This window comes from Bos mutus, chromosome 23 (genome assembly GCF_027580195.1).
Source record: "Bos mutus isolate GX-2022 chromosome 23, NWIPB_WYAK_1.1, whole genome shotgun sequence".
Taxonomy (NCBI): Eukaryota; Metazoa; Chordata; class Mammalia; order Artiodactyla; family Bovidae; genus Bos; species Bos mutus.
In genome coordinates, this window is record NC_091639.1 from 1614307 (window position 1) to 1634056 (window position 19750).

General features: G+C 50.2%; 1 protein-coding gene and 1 long non-coding RNA gene across 3 annotated transcripts; one reads left to right on the forward strand and one right to left on the reverse strand.

Annotated features, from left to right (window-relative positions):
* Positions 1–706: 706 nt before the first annotated feature.
* Positions 707–11581, reverse strand: LOC102266689 (serpin B9). 2 transcript variants are annotated; one of them, XM_005886630.3, is made up of 8 exons: positions 11478–11529; positions 10651–10732; positions 9747–9931; positions 7901–8038; positions 7458–7575; positions 6109–6251; positions 4476–4631; positions 707–4265 (listed from the first exon to the last, which is right to left on the reverse strand). In XM_005886630.3, the coding sequence occupies exons 3-8, from the start codon at positions 9912–9914 to the stop codon at positions 3864–3866; spliced, it is 1125 nt and encodes a 374-aa protein (XP_005886692.2). In that variant the 5' UTR covers positions 9915–9931; positions 10651–10732; positions 11478–11529; the 3' UTR covers positions 707–3863. The 2 variants fall into 2 exon arrangements, with proteins under 2 accessions (XP_005886692.2, XP_070217465.1); XM_070361364.1 differs by lacking the exon at positions 10651–10732 and having other exon boundaries at positions 11478–11581.
* A 65-nt stretch (positions 11582–11646) lies between these two features.
* Positions 11647–19698, forward strand: LOC138985088 (uncharacterized). Its single transcript, XR_011462351.1, has 3 exons — positions 11647–11786; positions 14576–14663; positions 17274–19698. It is a non-coding gene; the product is annotated as an uncharacterized lncRNA (long non-coding RNA).
* Positions 19699–19750: the final 52 nt, after the last annotated feature.

The window sequence follows — 19750 nt, forward strand, 5'->3', positions numbered from 1 at the left end:
GAATACCTGCCATTTAGCAGCCAGCAGACCATAGACACTCCCTACCGTGAGCCCTGAGTGACTCAGGATGTGGAAACACAGGATCCTGATCCCAGAGAGCTGAGGCACACGGCACAGGAGCAATGTCAGCGAGCCAGACTCTTGCATCTCCCTATACATGGAAAAGCACTAAATTCTAATCCTTTAACTTGGATTATCTGCTTTTCTTTAATTTACAAAAAAACTTTTGACATTGAAGACCACTGGCCCTTTGTTGCAAAGCTTCTATATAGCCTGGCTCCAACCTCCGCCTCCTCAGAGCGGTGCTCTCAGGGTCACTTGAGATGCTGCCTCCAGGGCCCAAGTCCTAAAAATTTTCACCAAATAAAACATAACTCAGTTTTTTAGGTTGCTTTTTTTCTGGCAACAACACAGAAGAATAAAGATGAAAACAATAGATGGCTGGAGGAAAGCAGATTGTTTCACAAATAATGTTGAGAACTTGGCTATTTGTAAATAAACCAAGTCATATTTTCTCCTGAATGTCAACAACACAAAAAAATAGTGACAGATTAAACAGTTAATTGGTTTAAAAAGTAGAAAAACATAGAAGAAAAAATAGGTGACTAATTGGTTTTCTAAGGGAAAGTGGGAAAGATAATTCCAACAAAGAAATAAGCAAAAATACTGATTTAGAGCAGAAACAAAGAAATACAAAAAAGAATTTTATTACAGGGAAACATTTGCTCATCAATAGAATACCACAAAGAAATAAGCAAAAATAGCCTGAATTTTATTACAGGGAAAACATTTGTTCATCAATAGAATACCACAAAGAAATAAGCAAAAATATTAAGTTGGACATCTACCTCATATCACAGATATCAAACAGATTAACAATTTAAATGTAAAACTTAAAACCATAAAAGTCTTAGGAAAAAAAAAACAGCTGTAAATCTTCATGACTTTGGATAGGGCAATAGATTCTTAGCTGTGACACCAAAAATATAAGCAACAAAAGGGAAAAAATAGATAAACTCAACTTCATTGAATTAAAACTTCTGTGCATTGAGGGACATTATCAAGAAAGGGAAAATATAATCTGCAGAATGGGAGAGAATACTTGCAAATCACAAATCTGATAAAGGCCTAACATCCAGAATATATAAAGAACCCTTACAACTTGACAGCAAAAAGACCAACAGCCCAATGAAAAAACGAACAAAGGACTTGAACACACTTTTCTCCAAAGAAGACATATACAAGTGGTCAGTAAGCACGTGAAAAGACGCACAACATTATTAGATGCTGCTGCTGCTGCTGCTGCTGCTAAGTCGCTTCAGTCGTGTCCGACTCTGTGTGACCCCATAGACGGCAGCCCACCAGGCTCCCCTGTCCCTGGGATTCTCCAGGCAAGAACACTGGAGTGGGTTGCCATTGCCTTCTCCAATGCATGAAAGTGAAAAGTGAAAGGGAAGTCACTCAGCTGTGTCCGGCTCTTCACAACGCCATGGACTACAGCCTACCAGGCTCCTCCGCCCATGGGATTTTCCAGGCAAGAGTACTGAAGTGGTGCCATTGCCTTCTCTGTATTAGACGTTAGGGAAATGCAAATGAAAACCACAGTGAGGTATCACTTCTTACCCACTTTCTTTTAATACTTTTAAAAGAAAGGAGATAACAGACATTGGTAAGACTGTGAAGAACCTGGAACCCTCATACAAGAGTGGAGAGTAGCCACAGTGGAACGCACGTTGGTATTTCCTCAAAGAGTTAAACATGAAATCACCATTTGACCCAGCAACTTCCCCTAGTAATGTACCCAAAAGAATGAAAAGCAAATACTCAAATAAATACGTGTATATGCATGTTCATAGCAGGATTGCTCACAATGAACCAAGAGTGGAAACTTACAAATGTCCATCAGTGGACGGCTGGACAAACAGTATGTGCTCTTTGCATTCAATGGAATATTACTCAATCACAAAAAAGGGTGAACTGCTGACATCTGCTATAACATGGATGAATCTTGAACACATTTTGTTGCTGTTCAGTCACTCGTCATGTCTGACTCTGCGACCCCATGGACTGCAGCATGCCAGGATTATCTGTCCTTCACCATCTCCTGGAGCTTGCTCAAACTCATGTCCATCAAGTCTGTGATGTCATCCAGCCACCTCATCTTCTGTCGTCCCCTTCTCCTGCCCTCAATCTTTCCCAGCATCAGGGTCTTTCCCAATGAGTCAGCTCTTTACATCAGGTGGCCAAAGTATTGGAGCTTCAGCTTCAACCTCAGTCCTTCCAATGAATATTCAGGATTGATTTTCTTTAGGATGGACTGTTTTGATCTCCTTGCAGTCCAAGGGACTCTCAAGAGTCTTCTCCAACATCGTAGTTTAAAAGCATCAATTCTTTGGCACCGTCTTTAGGGTCCAAACTCTCACATCTGTGCATGACCACTAGAAAAACCATAGATTTGACTATATGGACCTTTGTTGGCAAAGTGATGCCCCTGCTTTTTAATACGCATTATGTGAGATGAAAGAGGCCAGACACAAAAGAGGTCGTGCATGATTCAGCTTACATGAAATTGCCAGCACAGGAAAATCCATGGAGATAGAAAGCAGGCTGGTGGTTGCCACGGGTTGGGGAAGCAGGGAATGGGGAGTAACTGCTTAGTGGATACAGGGGGATGAAGAACATTTGGAACGAGATCAGTGTGATGGTTGAACAACAGCACTAACAGACTAAGCACCAGTGTGTCATTCACTTTAAAATGGTAATTTTAGGTTTTACAAATTTCACCTCAATAAAAAAATTATTAAAAAAATTTTTTTCAATAAATTGTTTCTATTATTTATCAATTAGAAAAACTGATTTCTAATCCTTTTTTTTAAAGTCACAGAGCCCATCATCAAATTGCTTATCCATGCACTGTAAGTGATACCCTGATGCATGAAGCACAGCCCCATCCCCAAGGGCCTTAAAGCCAGAAAACACAGAGGGGCAATATGCAAAGAGCTACTGTCAGGGACGTGCCATCTCCCAAGGGGCAGTGTGGGTACAAAGACGCACCTCTGGTTTTGCAGGAAAGGAAACAGCTCTCAGAGAAGATGACATTGGAAATGAGCTTTAAGGGTTGAACGTAATTTTTCCCGTTAGAGTTGGAAGTGGAGAAATACAGTAACACGAGGAAACATGTGATCCTTCCAGTGGTCACATGGTAACCTAGAGGCAGGACCTAGTCCAGCCTGGTGGTCCTCAGAGCTGCCTACCTCTGCCATGGGGTCAGGAGTCAGAGGTCACACCCCCCTACTTCCTTCCCCAGGGCCTGATGCAGGGTTGGCAGTATTCATGGTGACCAGTGAATGTCAAAGAAAGATAAGATGGGCATTAAAGAGGGAATTCCCAGGCAGGTCAATGGAAAGGAAGCCAAGCTTCCATCTCAGGGGCCATGGGTTCCATCCATGGTCGGGAAACTGACATCCCATGGGCTACCCAGCCAAAAAAATAAATACGCATTATGGAACGTTCCTAAAAAGCACAAGCACCAGGAAATCTATCAAAAGGTGGTGACAGCTAGTGGCCTGGATGAATACCGAAACAGGCTAAGGCAAGCAGGTGACCAGGAAGAGAACACAGTGCAACCGGAAAGAAACCCACTCAGGAGTGAGTGGGAAGTGAGTCTGCGGCCCACAGAGCGCTTTGCCCACCATCCTACGGGATGCAGGCTGCGTCTCACTGAGGTCTACTGGCCCTCAATCCCCGTTCGGGGTTCAGCCTGGAGGAGAAGCAAGGGTGTGCTAGTGAGTCATTCAGGCTGGGAGCTGCCCAGGCCCTGGGGACACAGGGAGGGCAGGGTGGGCAGGCACGGAGCGCACCCCCTACGGGGAGGAGAACCTGCCGCAGAAGAGAGTGCTGCGGGAGCCGTTGTGTCTGATGAAGAACAGGAAGGGGTGGTCGGCACAGAACCGGGGTTGGTCCAGGCCGCAGTCGACCTCGATCGCGGCCGAGGCGGCCGCGGCCTCCGTGCCCTCCTCGTTCACCTCCACCACGCTCCTGTGGGCCAAGGTAGACAGACACAGGCCTTTGCCATGCGACATGCCTGAGAAGTCAGCCCGGCCCGGCTGGAAGGCCTCAGCCACCCGCAGGCCCGAGAGCACCGACCGCATGTTGTAGGTCTTCCCCAGCTTAAATTTCGGGAGGAAGACAGACACCTGGGTCTTCTTCATGGAGTCAGGGTGGGTCCAGGTGAGGAACTTCTCCCAAGTGAGATGTTTCTCCACCTGAAAGGCCAGAATTTGACTTTGGGATTCAGCAACGTCAGGCAGCCCTGAGTCTCCTTTCCTGGAGGGCTCCCTCCCGCCCCCCTCCACCCCGAGTCACCTGGCAGACAGGTGTGCCATCTCGTGCTCTGGTACCCGAGCTAGTACACCCAAGAGCGGGAGGAGGGGCTCGAGGGCCAGCGGGGCAGGAAGGGCACGCAGGACACTCACCGAGCTCAGAGGCACGTGGTCGTCGGGGAGCAGCACCAGCATGCTCAGCTCCTCACCCGCATACGGCAGCTCCAGCACCTTGGCCTGCGCCTCCTTTATGTGGGCCAGTCTGAACTCGCTGTCCTGAAACATCATCTGCACTGGCCTTTGCTCCTTCTGCAGGAGTAAACAGATGACCCGGAATCAGACACAGATCATCGGAGGAGGCAGCACCGTCTCTGGGAGAGGCGGTGGATGGAGGGGTGTGCAGAACCCCCGATGGAAATGGCATCCGCGCCCTGATTAGTGCTACAAACTGTCCAGCAGCTTCTCCCTGCTCCCATCACAAGGCACCTGTCGTCAGCACACCGGTGCTGCCTGGGAAAGATGGTTCATTCAGCAAAATAAATGTGGTGCTCTGCTGTGCTCAGAAAGGAAGTCAGATTTCCAGAGCTAAAAGATGCCCAGTAAATATATCTAATGAAACAATAGAATCTGATGAAAATCACTGCTATTTAATTAGAAAAATGTTTTATGAAACCTTAGAGTTTCACAGCAGTGCAGTCCAGAAATGTAGACAGGCTCGGAAAAGTGTGACAAGTGCAAGGAGCCATGAGAGAGGTTCTCCGGGGGCCCAGAGGTTAGACTGCAGGCGTGGCAGGTTTAATTCCTGCTCAGGAAGCTAAGATCCCACATGCTGTGCTGCACAGTAAAAAAAAAAAAGAACCATATGGGTCTTCATGCATTTAAGCACAACTGTACCAATTCTGAAACTTCAATTGGAGGAAATAAATTTTTAAAATACAGAAGTGCTATATGTGCACAGAAGTTAACTGAAATACTACCCTTACTAAATTCAGTTTTACAGGTTGACACAGGTCATCTATTAAAAAGATTAAAACAAATTTCTAAAATCCATGCCAGCTGTGGAGTGCTCCCCTCCACTCTGCAACTAGAAGACTGATTATTTACAGTATACCGTATTCGAAGAAAAGGGTTTTACTCCTATAAATTTCTGAATTGCATTAAAAGGGCATTTTTATAAGTGCTGGCTGTGGGGGAGTGGTTAACAAACTATTTTAATGCCTGTCTCAATTGAAATTATACCTCAATGTCAAGACTAAGGTCTGTGTCAAAATTTATTATTAGAAAGCTATGATTACTGAATTTTTGAAGATTAATTAATAGCAAATCAAGTCTGTATTTATTCTCATTTTTTAAATAATTGATTAAAGAAATACATTTTCTTATTCTTTCCCTCTGCAGACCGCCCCCCACCCCCCCCCACCCCCATCATAGTAATACCCAGATCACACTTTCCTAACACCTGTGGGGGTTTTAAATTTGGATTTCTTCTTCATTTTTTGCTTTCTATCTGAGCAATTTGGACTTAAAAGAAAAACTTGAGCTTTCAGGCTGAATGTAGGATGAATACACTCATACAGCAATGACTTCATGAGAAGTTATCAAGGCTCTAGGAGCAATAAAAAATGCAAAAGACTAAAGGCAACAGGTGTTCTTCACCACTGAGTTTAAAATTTCATTCAGAAATGTGAAGTTTCAAGTTATTATTAACCAATGATCTATGCTCTTACAAAGTTAAATTTTTCAATTTTTTCACCAAATTCTCAGGATGTTCAGAAGCTTCCCCCACCTGGTTTACTCGAAAAGGCATCTCCCTGGTGTACGCCTTGTCGAATTCCTCACTCCACCTCCCTCTGAAGTAGACAGCATTGACCAAAACCAGCTTGGTCTCTGCATTAATGGAGTCAGCAGACAACAACTCTGGAATCTTACCTTAGGGAGAAGTAGAGAATACAAAGCATGATAGAAAAAACCCTTGATAAGTCTCATTGGAAAATCCCGATTAGTAGTCTAGAACCAAAGTCCTGCTTTCAGATTTGCCCAGTTTGGGTTGTTCTAAACGGAAGCCACACACACGGGTGGCGTTTATGATCTCGGTGCTTCAGGACCTCTGCAAAGTGGGTGACGTGAACCACTTCATCACTCAAGGATAAGTCCGCTCCAGGTGGGTGGAGACAGACAGGAAATGATGGATGGGCTGGAGAGGCCACATGCAGAGCCAGCCTTCCAGGACTGTGCGTCAGAGGGCACACCATCACAAGGACAAACTTCTGGAAGCCTCTAGCAAAGGTTTCACTATGATCCCCCAGACATTCTCAGAGAAGGTCAGGGAGCACGTGAAAGGTACTCCTTTCTCCCCCGGAGGTCCAGTCAAGCCTTTTCAATGAACTAAGAGCACCCCTGCTAATTCACGCCTCGAGAGGGCAGAGGAGAGACAGGGCAAGGACGGCTAGGTCTTGAAGGAAAGACCGCTTCCTGCTCTCTGCTGGTCCGTGTACTAGCGGAAGGGTCATCGCTCTCAGTGGTACCACGTGTAATTGGTACAGAGGGGCCTGTGTGGGCCCAGCATCACATGGCCACCATGGGGCCAAGGCCACAGCAGGACACCCTGCGGAACAGAAGCGAACGAGGCTCAACCCACCCCCATGCAGTGATTTCAGTCTGCAGAACCATCAGCCCGAGAGAGGGTCTGCAGCGGGCCTGTCGTGGGTCCAGCCTGTCCTAGGCTCTAGGACAGGAGTGGAGGCAGGAGACAAGAAAGGAGCAGGAGAGGGTCAGTCTCGTGTGATGGAGGGCCACAGAGGCTGTTCAGAGGCGGCCCCGGGCTCCTTCCGACAGAGATGCGGCATTCAGCGACGCGAGAACACACGCCTGAGGGAGACGATGCTTCTCTGTGAGGTGTTAACCTGCAAGCCCGGCCTGTGAGCTTCTGCTCCTGCCGGTCACTCTGCTCCGGGGAGAATGGACACGATGAAGTCTCTGCTGTTGAAAACCCGAGCATCTGATCAGAACCTCTGCAAGTCCATTAACGTTCAGATGGTCCATGGGGCCCAGACAACACAGCGCTGACCATCAGAAAGACCAGGGACGAGAGGAGCAGGAGGAGCAGAAGTGGGGGAGCCACCATGGAGCGCTGACCTTCAGTCTTCTTTGAGATCCAAGCGTTGATGTGCTTCCTGGATGGCTCTGCAGCTTCAGCAAAGGAGAGCTGCTCCAGCTCAGCATAGTAGAAGCGAAGACACGATTCCTTAAAGGTCTTTGGAGAGGAGAGTGGTCAGTGAGTTTCCAAAATTCTGAACAGTATATATATTACATTAAAGTAACCATTAATCCCTTAAAGGTGATCATCTCAGTCTGCTAGATATGAAAAGATCAGCGTTTATAAACAGGTGAGAACTCAGCTATGAATAATCATAATGGACAAATGCACTTTAGAAATAGTCAAATTTCAACTAATTCAAAGTATAGTTAGAGAATTACAAGTTTTAAAAATCGTGTTCATAAGTATCAGTTCTCTGGGGTCTTTCTCTCACCCTCTACATTTTGATCACAACTTGTACTGTTCTGTTGCTTGAACTTACAGAGAGAAATTCATATGTCTTCTCCCCAAAGATCCTGTTGGCCGTCCTGAGCAAGTACTGAGTGTCAGTCTTGTTCAGCTCAACAAGTAGCTGCTGGAAATCCTGGTGAAAGTCTGTCTCTGTGTTTAAGGAAAGCACCTATCGAGATAAGTAATTTAAAATGATCAATATTGCCCTTCAATTTCTAAAAGTTTTGTGACCAGCATTTTTTCTCAAATACTTTACAAAATATTCCTAAAAGGACACGACTTTTAAGTGTGGATTTAGTACATACTGGAGAAGGCGATGGCACCCCACTCCAGCACTCTTGCCTGGAAACTCCCATGGACGGAGGAGCCTGGCGGGCTGCAGTCCATGGGGTCGCTAAGAGTCGGACACGACTGAGCGACTTCACTTTCACTTTTCACTTTCATGCGTTGGAGAAGGAAATGGCAACCCACTCCAGTGTTCTTGCCTGGAGAATCCCAGGGACAGGGGAGCCTGGTGGGCTGCCGTCTCTGGGGTCGCACAGAGTCGAACACGACTGAAGCAACTTAGCAGCAGCAGAGAAGCAAGACGACACGGGAGAGGGGGAAGATACAGAAAGTAGAACAGAAATGGGTAAAAGAGTTGGCTTTTCTGTCTCAGTTGATCTCCCTTGTTTAAAGATGAGTAACAAGGAAAGAATGAAAGGACTGGAGAAATTCAGAGAAGGAGCTGCTTTAAAATCCTGCATCCTAAGGACAGTGTAAGTGTGCCTAAATGTAGGACAGCTTAACTCTAAAATTTACCAAAAAAAAAAAAAAAGGAGAGATTCACATAAAGGCATTAAAATCCGAGGAGAAATGAGTATGAACAATGACAGTGGCAGAGACTGTGCTTCCAGAGTCTGCCGGCGCCCAGAGCCCACAGCCCGCAGGCCGGGAGCCCTTCCCGAGACACGCCAGGCAGCCAGGCGGAGTTCGCACCCTGAGGGCCTGTGACCTCAGCACAGGAAGGCCAGGCCCACTCCACGTCACAGCAGACACACCACACACCAGGTCCCCCAAGAAGCTGCTCTAGGGCTCATGGGCCCGCCTACACACCATAAAGTTCCTCAGGAATAAAGAGTCACTCTCAACACCTCAACCTTCAGGCTCTCACACATGAGCTGGGAAATTATTACGATGAGTAATCGCTACCGTCCAGGGTTCTCAGAGTAATGGAGAGGCAGAGTGAAACAGAAAGGTGCCCGGCAGTGAGGGGGCCCGTGTGGACCGCAGGACCACACCGCCTTCTGGGCGACTCCTGCACATGTTCCTCTGTCTGCTCTAGACACTTCCCTGGGGACGGGACAGACTCGAGCGGATGTTTCTGAGTATCTGTTCATCTAGGCTAACTCACACCTAGGCATCTCTACAGGTAAAAAGCCCACGCCTTTGCACCTTCTTTGCACATTTCCGCTTATCCCCTGACTCAGCTGGAAAGCATGGTGGTATATCATTGACTTGAAATACCTATTAACCTACCCTTCTCACCAACGAACAGCTACAAGTTTTAGTACAAACATCAGTACTCTCAAACTGAGACAGAGCTCAGCTGCTGAGATCTCAAGCAATCATTATCATTTCCTAAGTAAAAATAAAAGTATTAAGATAAAAGTTTGATAGTCACATCCAGGCTATTAACTGGAGAAGGATTACCCAAGAAAAACCTTGGTGAAGGAGACCTCAGCTCCGGCCCCTGTGTCTGGGCAGCCCCAGCCCCTCCCAAGGCAGCACGCGTCTGCACCCCGTCCACCGCACCCTCCCACAGGCAGGCCTGGAGAAGGCAGTATGCAGCGGGCGAGCGGACAGGACACGGGAAAGAGTCCCCGCTCCTGGCTCACCTGGGCCATCTGGGCAGCGGTGTCCCCTTTGGCTCCCAGGAGGACCATGGCCAGGACCGAGGAGAGGCTCACAGGAGAAAAAATCACGTTTTCTGAAGGGCGGTGTTCACACAGGGCCTTTAAAAGGCGGAGGGTGAAGGTGCCATTTGCTTCACAGAGCGCGTCCATGAGGCCAGGTCTGGAGTCTGAGAGCGGAGAGAAAGACCCTCAGTAACTCTGAATGCCGCCCACCTCACACAGGACACTGTCCTTTCAGGGTGGAGTGCAAAATAGTCTATGGAGCAAGATCCGTGTACGGTGCTTTCTGTCCAAATAGGAAGTCCAAGGTTAAGGTCACGACGTGTGGTCCTGGCAGCAGGTCAAGCAGCTGAGAGCCTCGGGGAATGAACCCCAGTGGCTAACGGGCGCACACCCCCCCACACACACTGCTGGGCTCCTGGGAGCAGTGAAGTCCAGTCCTTTCCCATCTGAGAAGGGGGAGGACAGGGCTAGAGAGGAGGAGGGGAGAGACCCCACGTGAGAGCCCTGTCGGCCCTCTGCCAGGTCCCCACAAGGCCCCGTGTATTCTTGCACATACTCCTGAGGAATCCCTGGGAGATGTTCAGTTATGAAGCAGACCAGGTCTCCCCATTTTCCAGCTGATAGCTTAGAAATGTTTGAGAAGCTGAACTGGAGCCAGACAGGCTGGAATCCGGGAGGAAATGGGCTGTGAAGCGAGGAATTTCCACCTACAGTGGCTGCTCCGTCTGAGCCGGGCCTCGGGTCCTGATGGTCAGCAAGTGTCCCTGAACCCCAACCCAGCTCAGGGCGCCTGCTCTCCGCTTCCCAGCCCTCAGGGACCCTCGGACATGGGACATGGGGCCCAGACACTGTGCTTTTTTAAAATTTTCAGTTCTTTCTTTACCAGAAACAGGATTTGAAGGTTCCCTCCTTTCTTTCCTCAACAGCCACCAGCGGACACTGAGCCTGACATTGGAAACCAGGTCCTGAGGGACACAGGAGAGGAAAGGACGAAAGACAGGGGTTCAGGGGAGGACAGTCAGGGTGACGGGGTGCAGCCAGGGGGAGCACTGAGGCCGTGGGAGAGGCGGGGATGTCAGAGGGGGTCAGGCAGGTGGGCGGGGTGGCCCCGGCCCACCTGAAACCGGACGTGGCACAGCCATCAGCCCCCAGCCCACCTGTGGCCATCCTTCCTTGGTAACGAGACCCTCACTCACACCACGTCTGGCCTCAGGCCCTGAGAGGGCCCCGTGTCCTCCCAGCCCGCTCCAGCCCCCCCACAACCACCACCAAGCCTCGCCTCCTGTCCCCTTAAAGCTCTCCAGCCAGGCTGGCCCTGATTCCGCATCTGGTCTGGCCCACATTCTCCCTGCTGCCGCTCGGAGCCTGAGAACAGGACTGTCCCCACTCCGCACCTCCCGCCACTGCGGCAGACGGAGGAGGTCCTGACCCTTCACTCGGGCTCTTGCCTGGCCCAGCTCTGGGGCTCAAACACACTCGACCGACACGGCTCATCCTCCCGCCAGACCCGAGAGCCCCTTGAGCCCCTCTGAGGCCCTGTGGCCTCTGCGAGCTCCATTACCCAGCTCCCCATCCTTTAACCAGGCAGTCACCCTTCTGCCTCCAGGTGGCAGCGTGGCGGCTTCTCAGTCCCCACCTTCTAGGCGTGCCCTGAGCCCGAGTCCCTGCCGGGGCTCCCCTTCAGCTCTCTCTCCCGCGGGAGGGGCTCACCTGCCTCCTCAGCTCCAGATGCTCACAGCTCCCAGCACAGAGTGGCCCCTGGTCCAGGAGGCCCCGGGAACAAGGCCCGAAGGGCGGGGCCGCCTGCAAACCCGCCCCGCCCACAACTTCCAGGTTCAGCCCACTGCCCTGGGAGCTCCGGTTCTGCGCAGACCCAGGCCTCCGGGGTGTGGAGTTTTTTCAATCTTTATTTCATGATCTGACTTTCAGCTCTAGAGAAGAAACAGAGTGGGTTTCTGGCAAGCGCACCCCAACAGGTCTGGGTAACCCGGAAGAGCACCATCTCCCACCACCACCAAGGTCAGTCCCTCTTGGCCTCCTAACTCTCAGCCCAGTGAGTCCTGTCCGGGTATGATTAGCAAAAGACCGTGCCTGCAGCTCTGCCTGCGGGCACTCAGATGCCATTTCTCAGCAGCCTACAAAGAGCAATGCCGAGCATGGCCCTGTTCTGCAAAGGTTTCCGGAACTTTGAAGGCCTTTATCCCTCTAAACTTGTTTCTTCCGTAACTTTGAAAAACCTTTCTTTAAACTTTTTTCTTCCTTAACTCTGAAGACCTTTCTCCCTCTAAACTTGTTTCCTCCATGAGTGCTCCATCCTTGCATAATGAAGATTGTCAACTCAAATAGCAGGGACGTCTCGGCCTCTCCCATGAACGTGGCACTGGGCTGGGTGCTGGGCACCTGGCTAAGGACACAACCTCCGACCTGAGGTGCCTCGCAAGTGATGAGAACACCAGAAGTGCTCAGAGGCACCTCCTAGATGTAATGACAAAATATCTAGATGGTGGCAGCCTCACACAAATTCCCCAAGGGTGTCCCCGGCAGACACTAAACTCCGGATGGACTTTATGGAGGAGCTTCCTTGTTCCATATGGTTCCCGCTAGGACCAGCCTTGCTGCTGCTGCTAAGTCGCTTCAGTCGTGTCCGACTCTGAGACCCCATAGATGGCAGCCCACCACGCTCCGCCGTCCCTGGGATTCTCCAGGCAAGAATCCTGGAGTGGGTTGCCATTTCCTTCTCCACTAGGTGACCGGCCTTAGGACAGCCTCGTTTTCCTTGACTTGATTTTGTGTCCGTACCATCAACCGCAGTGTCTGAACAGATTTCTAAAGGGATTGTGAGGCTTCCTGGGGGATGTGATTATGCACAAATGTTAAAGCTCTTCAGCCAGACGCAGAGGGAAACAGCATTTTTGATCCAGGTCTTGCTGGTGATGTCAGTGAACAGGTCCTCTGAGAATGACCTGGGAGGTCCCGGGAGGTGGCGGTGGGGAATGCGTCCTGGAGGGGATTGAGGAGAAGACAGTGGCAGGAAGGAGCCCTGAAATCCAAGCCAGGCCAGATCGGGAAGGGCCTGCACCCAGCACACGGAACCCAGAGAAGGGCACCCGGTGGTTCCGGGGTTCTGCACATAAAGTGCTGGGCAGTCGGCTCCCCTGCTCCCTGCACCTCCTGAATGTGACTTCAGGTTCCGGATTTGCCCCAGCTCAGAACCTCTCACACGTAGGTGGCTTTTTCACCTGGAAAACTGGTTAGATCCTAAAATCCAGCAGACCTCGTCTGTCCCGCACATCTGTCTTATCACCCCCCATCCCAGCTCCTCACCCCCACACCTCACAGCATGTGCATGATGGGCTCTGCTTCAAGACGATCCACAGACTGTTTTCTTTGCAGAAACACTGCAGGACCCATCCCAGAGTCTCGGGTGTTCCTGCCCTGTGAACACAAGGGTAAGACAGGAAACAGCCAGAGCAAGCAGAGGTTTTAAAAGAATGATTTGCCCTAAACTCGTTTAATATTTTTTTCATTTCAGTTATCTCCCAGCCAAGTGCTGGATTTATTATGTTTATTTGTTCATGTCATGCACAATCCTCTGAGTCAGAAGGTGGTGTGTGAGAGGAGAGGCACATCTCAGCCCAGAGCTCTGAAGTGGAAGAGAAGGGTGTCGGGGTCCCCCCAACCCCCTGAATTGGGTGCTCTTCCCAGAGAGGCCTGCAGCTCTGGCCATCCCTGGGCCCCCGTGCCAGCTGTCCGCCTGCCCAGGAGTTAGCGTCCAGTCTGGAGCCAGGCCTTGTTCGACGTGTCCGCAGGAAGGACAGGAGGCAGGGGGCTTTGTCCTGCTGCGGGCCTCTCTTTCCATGGGGCGTCCAGGTGAGCCCTGATCCAGGGCCGCCTGGACGCAGCGCCGGCCCCCGCCTCCCCTGATGTTCGCAGCCGTCAGGGCAGACGCCCGGGGAACGCCTCTGACCCCAGGAGGAGAGGCAGGAGGCCCGCAGGCCCGCCACGCGGCACCCCACCCTCTGCCTGCTCTCAGAGACGCTGCTTCAGGGCCCGGGCGCTGCAGGCCTCGCTGAGGGCGCTCCCACCGGGAGCCAGCAGGACGCCCACCCCCACTGTGAGCGGCGCCAGGGGCCTCTCCCGCTCATCCTCAGCCCCAGGCCTTCACGCTCCTGACAAGAGGGCTCTCTCCTCTACCGTGGACGCGGCCGCCCCTGTGTGCCAAGGCCTGAGGGACTTCCCTCCGTCCGGCTTGTATCCCCGTGATAGGAGATGGGTTTAACCAAGGATGAAAAACCTGAGCTCGAAATGAGAAAAAAAGCTTTTCATTTTTTTCTTCCTCTTCTCCCAACAGTAGATACATGGACTATATCCTGCCAGGCTCCTCTGTCCGTGTGATTCTCCAGGCAAGAATACTGGAGTGGGTGGTCGTTCCCTTCTCCAGGGATCTTCCCAACCCAGGGATCGAACCTGGGTCTCCAGCATTGCAGGCAGATTCTTTACCATCTGAGCTACCAGAGAACTCCCGAAAAGATACATAGGGAACGTCAAATCCTTTTAACAATCAATTAAAAATCAAGAGATTTTGAAATGCTATCTTTTCCATCTTAATTCCCCGTATGCGATTATTTTTAACAAAGTAGCATTGTATCTGAAAAATATTTCCCTATGTGGTTGAATCTGAAGGATCCTGCCAAAAAAAAGGGAAAACCAAGCCGCTAGAATGAAGCATTTTTGGAAGTTTTCCAACACTGTCCAGAAGGAAGGTTTCCGTGTTTTTCAAAGGCTTTATTTCATTATCTGACTTTCAGCTCTAGAGAAGAGGGAGTTTGTTTCCGGCAAGCACACCCTAACAGGCCTGGGTAACCCGGAAGAGCACCATCTCCCACCACCACCAAGGTCAGTCCCTCTTGGCCTCCTAACTCTCAGCCCAGTGAGTCCTGTCCGGGTATGATTAGCAAAAGACCGTGCCTGCAGCTCTGCCTGCGGGCACTCAGATGCCATGTCTCAGCAGCCCACAAAGAGCAATGGCCCTGTTTTGCAAAGGTTTCCGGAACTTGAAGGCCTTTATCCCTCTACACTTGTTTTTTCCTTAAATTTGAAGGCCTTTATCCCTCTCAACTTGTTTTTCCCGTAACTTTGAAAACCTTTCTCCCTCTAAACTTGTTTCTCCCGTAACTTTGAGGGCCTTTCTCCCTCTAAACTTGTTTCCTCCATGAGTGCCTCATTCTTCCATAAGGAAGACTGTCAACTCAAACAGCAGGGTCGTCTAGGCCTCTCCCACGAGCGTGGCACTGGGCTGGGCGCTGGGCACCTGGCTGAGGACACGATCTCTGACCTGAGGAGCCTCCCAGGTGATGAGAACACCAGAAGTCCTCAGAGGTATTTCCTAAATGTTATGAGAAAACATCTAGATGGTGACAGCCACACACAAATTCCCCAAGAAAGTCCCCGGCAGACACTTCACTCCGGACAGACTTTACGGAGGAGCTTCCGTGTTCCCCACTAGGTGACCGGCCTTAGGACAGCCTCATTCTCCTTGACTTGATTTTGTGTCCGTACCATCAACCGCAGTGTCTGGACACATTTCTAAAGGGATGGTGAGGCTTCCTGGGGCATGTGATTATGCACAAATATTTTTTTAATTAATTTATTTATTTTAATTGAAGGCTAATTACTTTACAATATTGTGGTGGGTTTTGCCATACGTTGACGTGAATCAGCCATGGGTGTACATGTGTCCCTCATCTTCTCTAGAAGCTGGAGAAGCTTTCTGTATGTCATCTTTGGAGAAATATCTGCTTAGTTCTTTGGCCCATTTTTTGATTGGGTTGTTTATTTTTCTGGTATTGAGCTGCAGGAGCTGCTTGTATATTTTTGAGATTAATTCTGTCAGTTGCTTCGCTTGCTATTATTTTCTCCCATTCTGAAGGCTGTCTTTTCACCTTGCTTATAGTTTCCTTCGTGGTGCAAAAGCTTTTAAGTTTAACTAGGTCCTGTTTGTTTATCTTTGCTTTTATTTCCATTACTCTGGGAGGTGGGTCAGAGAGGCTCCTGCTGTGATTTATGTCAGAGAGTTTTGCCTATGTTTTCCTCTAGGAGTTTTACAGTTTCTGGTCTTACATTTAGATCTTTAATCCACTTTGAGTTTATTTTTGTGTACGGTGTTAGAAAGTGTTCTTGTTTCATTCTTTTGTAAGTGGTTCGCCAGGTTTCCCAGCACCACTTGTTAAAGAGGTTCTCTTTTCTGCTTTGTATATTCTTGCCTCCTTTGTCACAAATGTTAAAGCCCTTCAGCCAGACGCAGAGGGAAACAGCATTTTAGAGCCGGGTCTTCCCAGTGATGTCAGAGAACAGGTCCTCTGAGAATGACCTGGGAGGTCCCGGGAGGTGCCGGTGGGGGCGGGGGGTGTGTCCCGGAGGAGACTGAGAAGTCCGTGGCAGGAAGGAGCCTTGAAATCCAAGCCAGATCGGGAAGGGCCTGCACCCAGCACACGGGACCCAGAGAAGGGCGCCCGGTGGTTCCGGGGTTCCACACATAAAGTGCTGGGCAGTCGGCTCCCCTGCTCCCTGCAGCCCTGTCCTCAAGTGTTTTAGCTTCTGTAACGAAACAGGAGGTTGCCGGGAGGAGGAGCCCCGAGCCCAGGAAGGTGTCCCAGTGCTCGGCAACACTGAAAGACAGATCAGGCTGATGGTTAAAAATGAATGTTGATTAACCAGGAGATTCCTGGATCCCGAGGCTGACCCAGCACCACCCCCAGTGAGGTCAAGCCCCCGAAATGGCACCAGGAGCTGAGAGGAAGGATGTGAGTCACAGAGGCAGCCCAGTCAGAGGGCCGGGACCCCTCCTCTGGCTCACTAATCTCCCCCCACCCCCACCACGCTGCGTGTCGCATGGCAGAGAAGCGGGACTTCAAGTATGGCCATTCGGAGGGTTTTTTCCAGACCAAGGAATTTTATGAAAACTACACAGATTGAAAGCTTCAGTTTCACAAGAGGCTTCTCTCTAAAAACCCTGTTCAGTCCTAATGTGGATTTATGACACAGAGGAAAGGACCAGGTTGGACCTAAAGAGACACTTAAGAAGCAAGTCAAATGATAGGGGTAAAATTCCCTGAGACTCAGAACTGAAGCAATCGCAGTGTGCCTCAGAAAGAGGTGAGAGGTCCTGGGTGGGCGGTGAGGGTGGCGGTGACCTGCCCAGGAGCGGAGAGCTGGGAAGGGAGGACCCAGGGTGGTCCTCCTACAGGACAGCGGGAACAGGGAGTCGGGGGGACGCACAGGCTGGGCTGCATGGGGTGGGTGTATTGGGAGTGACGCCAGGGAGGGGGCTGCAGAAACAAGAAAGGAGGCAGACATAATTCAGAAGCAATATTAAAATGCAAGATCAGAGTCAGACGGGTATCTCTCAGCCCGCGTTTAAGACATGTGCTAGCGTTGCTGGTATTTCCTTTTCACGAATGTCTGAACCTGACTTCCTGACAGCATTTACACCTATTTGCTCCACAGAGTTGGTGGGCAGTTTCCAGAAGACACTGCGTGTCACGTTCGTTAACTTCAGTGAGAAGTGATGGGAAGCTTGGTAAACATCTGCCTCCACCACTGTTGATGGGAAATACCACCACTGACTTTGCACGACACCCACTAGGCCCCCCGAAGAGAAACCTCCAGACACACCGCTGTGCTGGAGATGTGGTGGGTTCCGACGTGAAAGGGGCCCGATTCCGTGTCCGGCCAGCATTGCTCACAGGCAGCACGGCTGACGAGTGGGGTCAGATGACCGTTCCTGACGTGGCTCCTGTGCTCCTCCACTAGAGGCTGCGCCTCCCTCCATTATGACAACAAAAATACCTCCGGGCGCGCCACCTGTCTTCAAGGGGGGACAGTGCCCACCAGCTGATAATGGTGTCACAGACTCATTCAGCCCAGGAGGGCATAAGTCATGATAACCGGAGGAAGACAGGAAAAATCTCTTTGGGACTGAATCTAACCTGGCCTGGGGAATACAGGGAAGAGCATATGTAGAAATGAAAGTGAAAATGGTTCACCAGCAACTTCATAGAATTTTCCAGACCCAGCGGAGACTCTGTCACAATGAGAGTATAGGTGATTCCTGTATCCCCCACCACCCCGACCCCCACCCTGGCCAGAGATTACCTGCTCCATGAGCAGAACCAGGACCCCGGGGAACCCCAGTTGGGTTCCCTGGACGCACCTCAGGCGAACGTGCACACACCCTGGCACTGACTGCTGTTGTTGATCATATTACATGTGAATTATATGCAGGATATCGAGCATATGTTAACATCGTGCATATGGCGAGGTTCCATGACACATTCACCCTGATTTGTGGTGATCGGTTATCGGAAACCAAGACACCTGATTACTCACAAGCAGCCAGTCGTGGCTGCCCGGGCTCATAACCGGTGACTCTGGGCATCAGGCCCTGGTGGGCGAGAGCCCCTTTCCCTGTGCACCAGCCGCCAACACTTCTCTGAGCCGGAACCACGCACACTCAGCTCTTAGAACCTCACAGCCTCAGAGCCACATGCCCGGGACAGGGCAGGTGTGACCCAGCTGTAAGCAGGGGGAGATGTGGCTGAGGAAGCAGGTGAGTCTGAGCCGAGAACCGCAGAGAGCCCCGACTGCTGCTGGCTCGCCTTCGGGTTGCTGTCTGCCCTACCATCCGGGACAGAGTTCTGCAGATAAAGAGCGCAGTTCTCCGCAAAGAAGAGCCATATTTAAATCCCCATGTCCTGAATTGGTTTGCCAGAAGTTTTACCTTCATTTTCCTTTCGAAGGATTCCTTAACAAGAAAAATCCCATGTTCTGTTCAGCTCAGCCCCTCAGTCATGGCCAACTCTTTGTGACCCCATGGACTGCAGCATTCCAGGCCTCCCTGTCCATCACAAACTCCTGGAGCTTGCTCAAACTCATCGAGTCGGTGCAACCATCTCATCCTCTGTCACCCCCTTCTCCTGCAGCCCTCAATCTTTCCCAGCATCAGGGTCTTGTCCAATGAGTCAGGTTTTTGCATCTGGTGGCCAAAGTATTGGAGCTTCAGGTTCAACATCAGTCCTTCCAATATTCAGGACTGATTTCCTTTAGGATTGACTGGTTTGATCTCCTTGCAGTTAAGGGACTTTCAGGAGTCTTCTCCAACACCACAGTTCAAAAGCATGAATTCTTTGACACTCAGTCTTCTTTGTGATCCAACTGTCCTAACCATATATGACTACCGGAAAAACCATAGCTTTCCATGGATGAAACTTTGTCAGCAAAGAAACGTCTTGCTTTTTAATATGCTGTCTAGGTTAGACATAAGTTTTCATCCACGGAGCAAGCGTCTTAATTTCATAGCTGCAATCACCATCTGCAGTGATTTTGGAGCCCAAGAAAATGAAGTCTCTCACAGCTCCATTGTTTTCCCACCTATTTGCCATGAAGTGATGGGACCAGATGCCATGATCTTCCCTTTTTGAATGCTGAGTTTTCAGTCAAATTCTCCTTCTTCTCTTTCACTTTCATCAAAGGCTCTTTAGTTCCTCCTCGCTTTCTGCCATAAGGGTGGCGTCATCTGCATATCTGAGGTTATTGATATTTCTCCCGGCAATCTGGATTCCAGCTTGTTACACACAAATGAACAGGTTTAATTGTCAATAGATTCCTTGACTTAATTTCAGCATGCAGGTATAAAAAGAAAAGAAATAGAAACCATAGAGAGAAGTGACAGCACTCACATCACCGAGGTGGGTTCCCAGCCGACCTCCAGACTGGAGTTTCCCTGGGAAATGCCGAATGAGGTCGGTCTGGACCCCCAGCTAGGAAAGGATCCCGGGCTGTTGAGACTTCACACTGCGCTTATGGGAGCTGCCATTTATAATCCCAGGCTGCACATTGATATCATCATCGGCTCAGTGAAAAAAACGCAGCTCCGGTTTTTTCTTTAACTGTGACAATGCTGTTTGTTTCACCTGTCAGAAGAT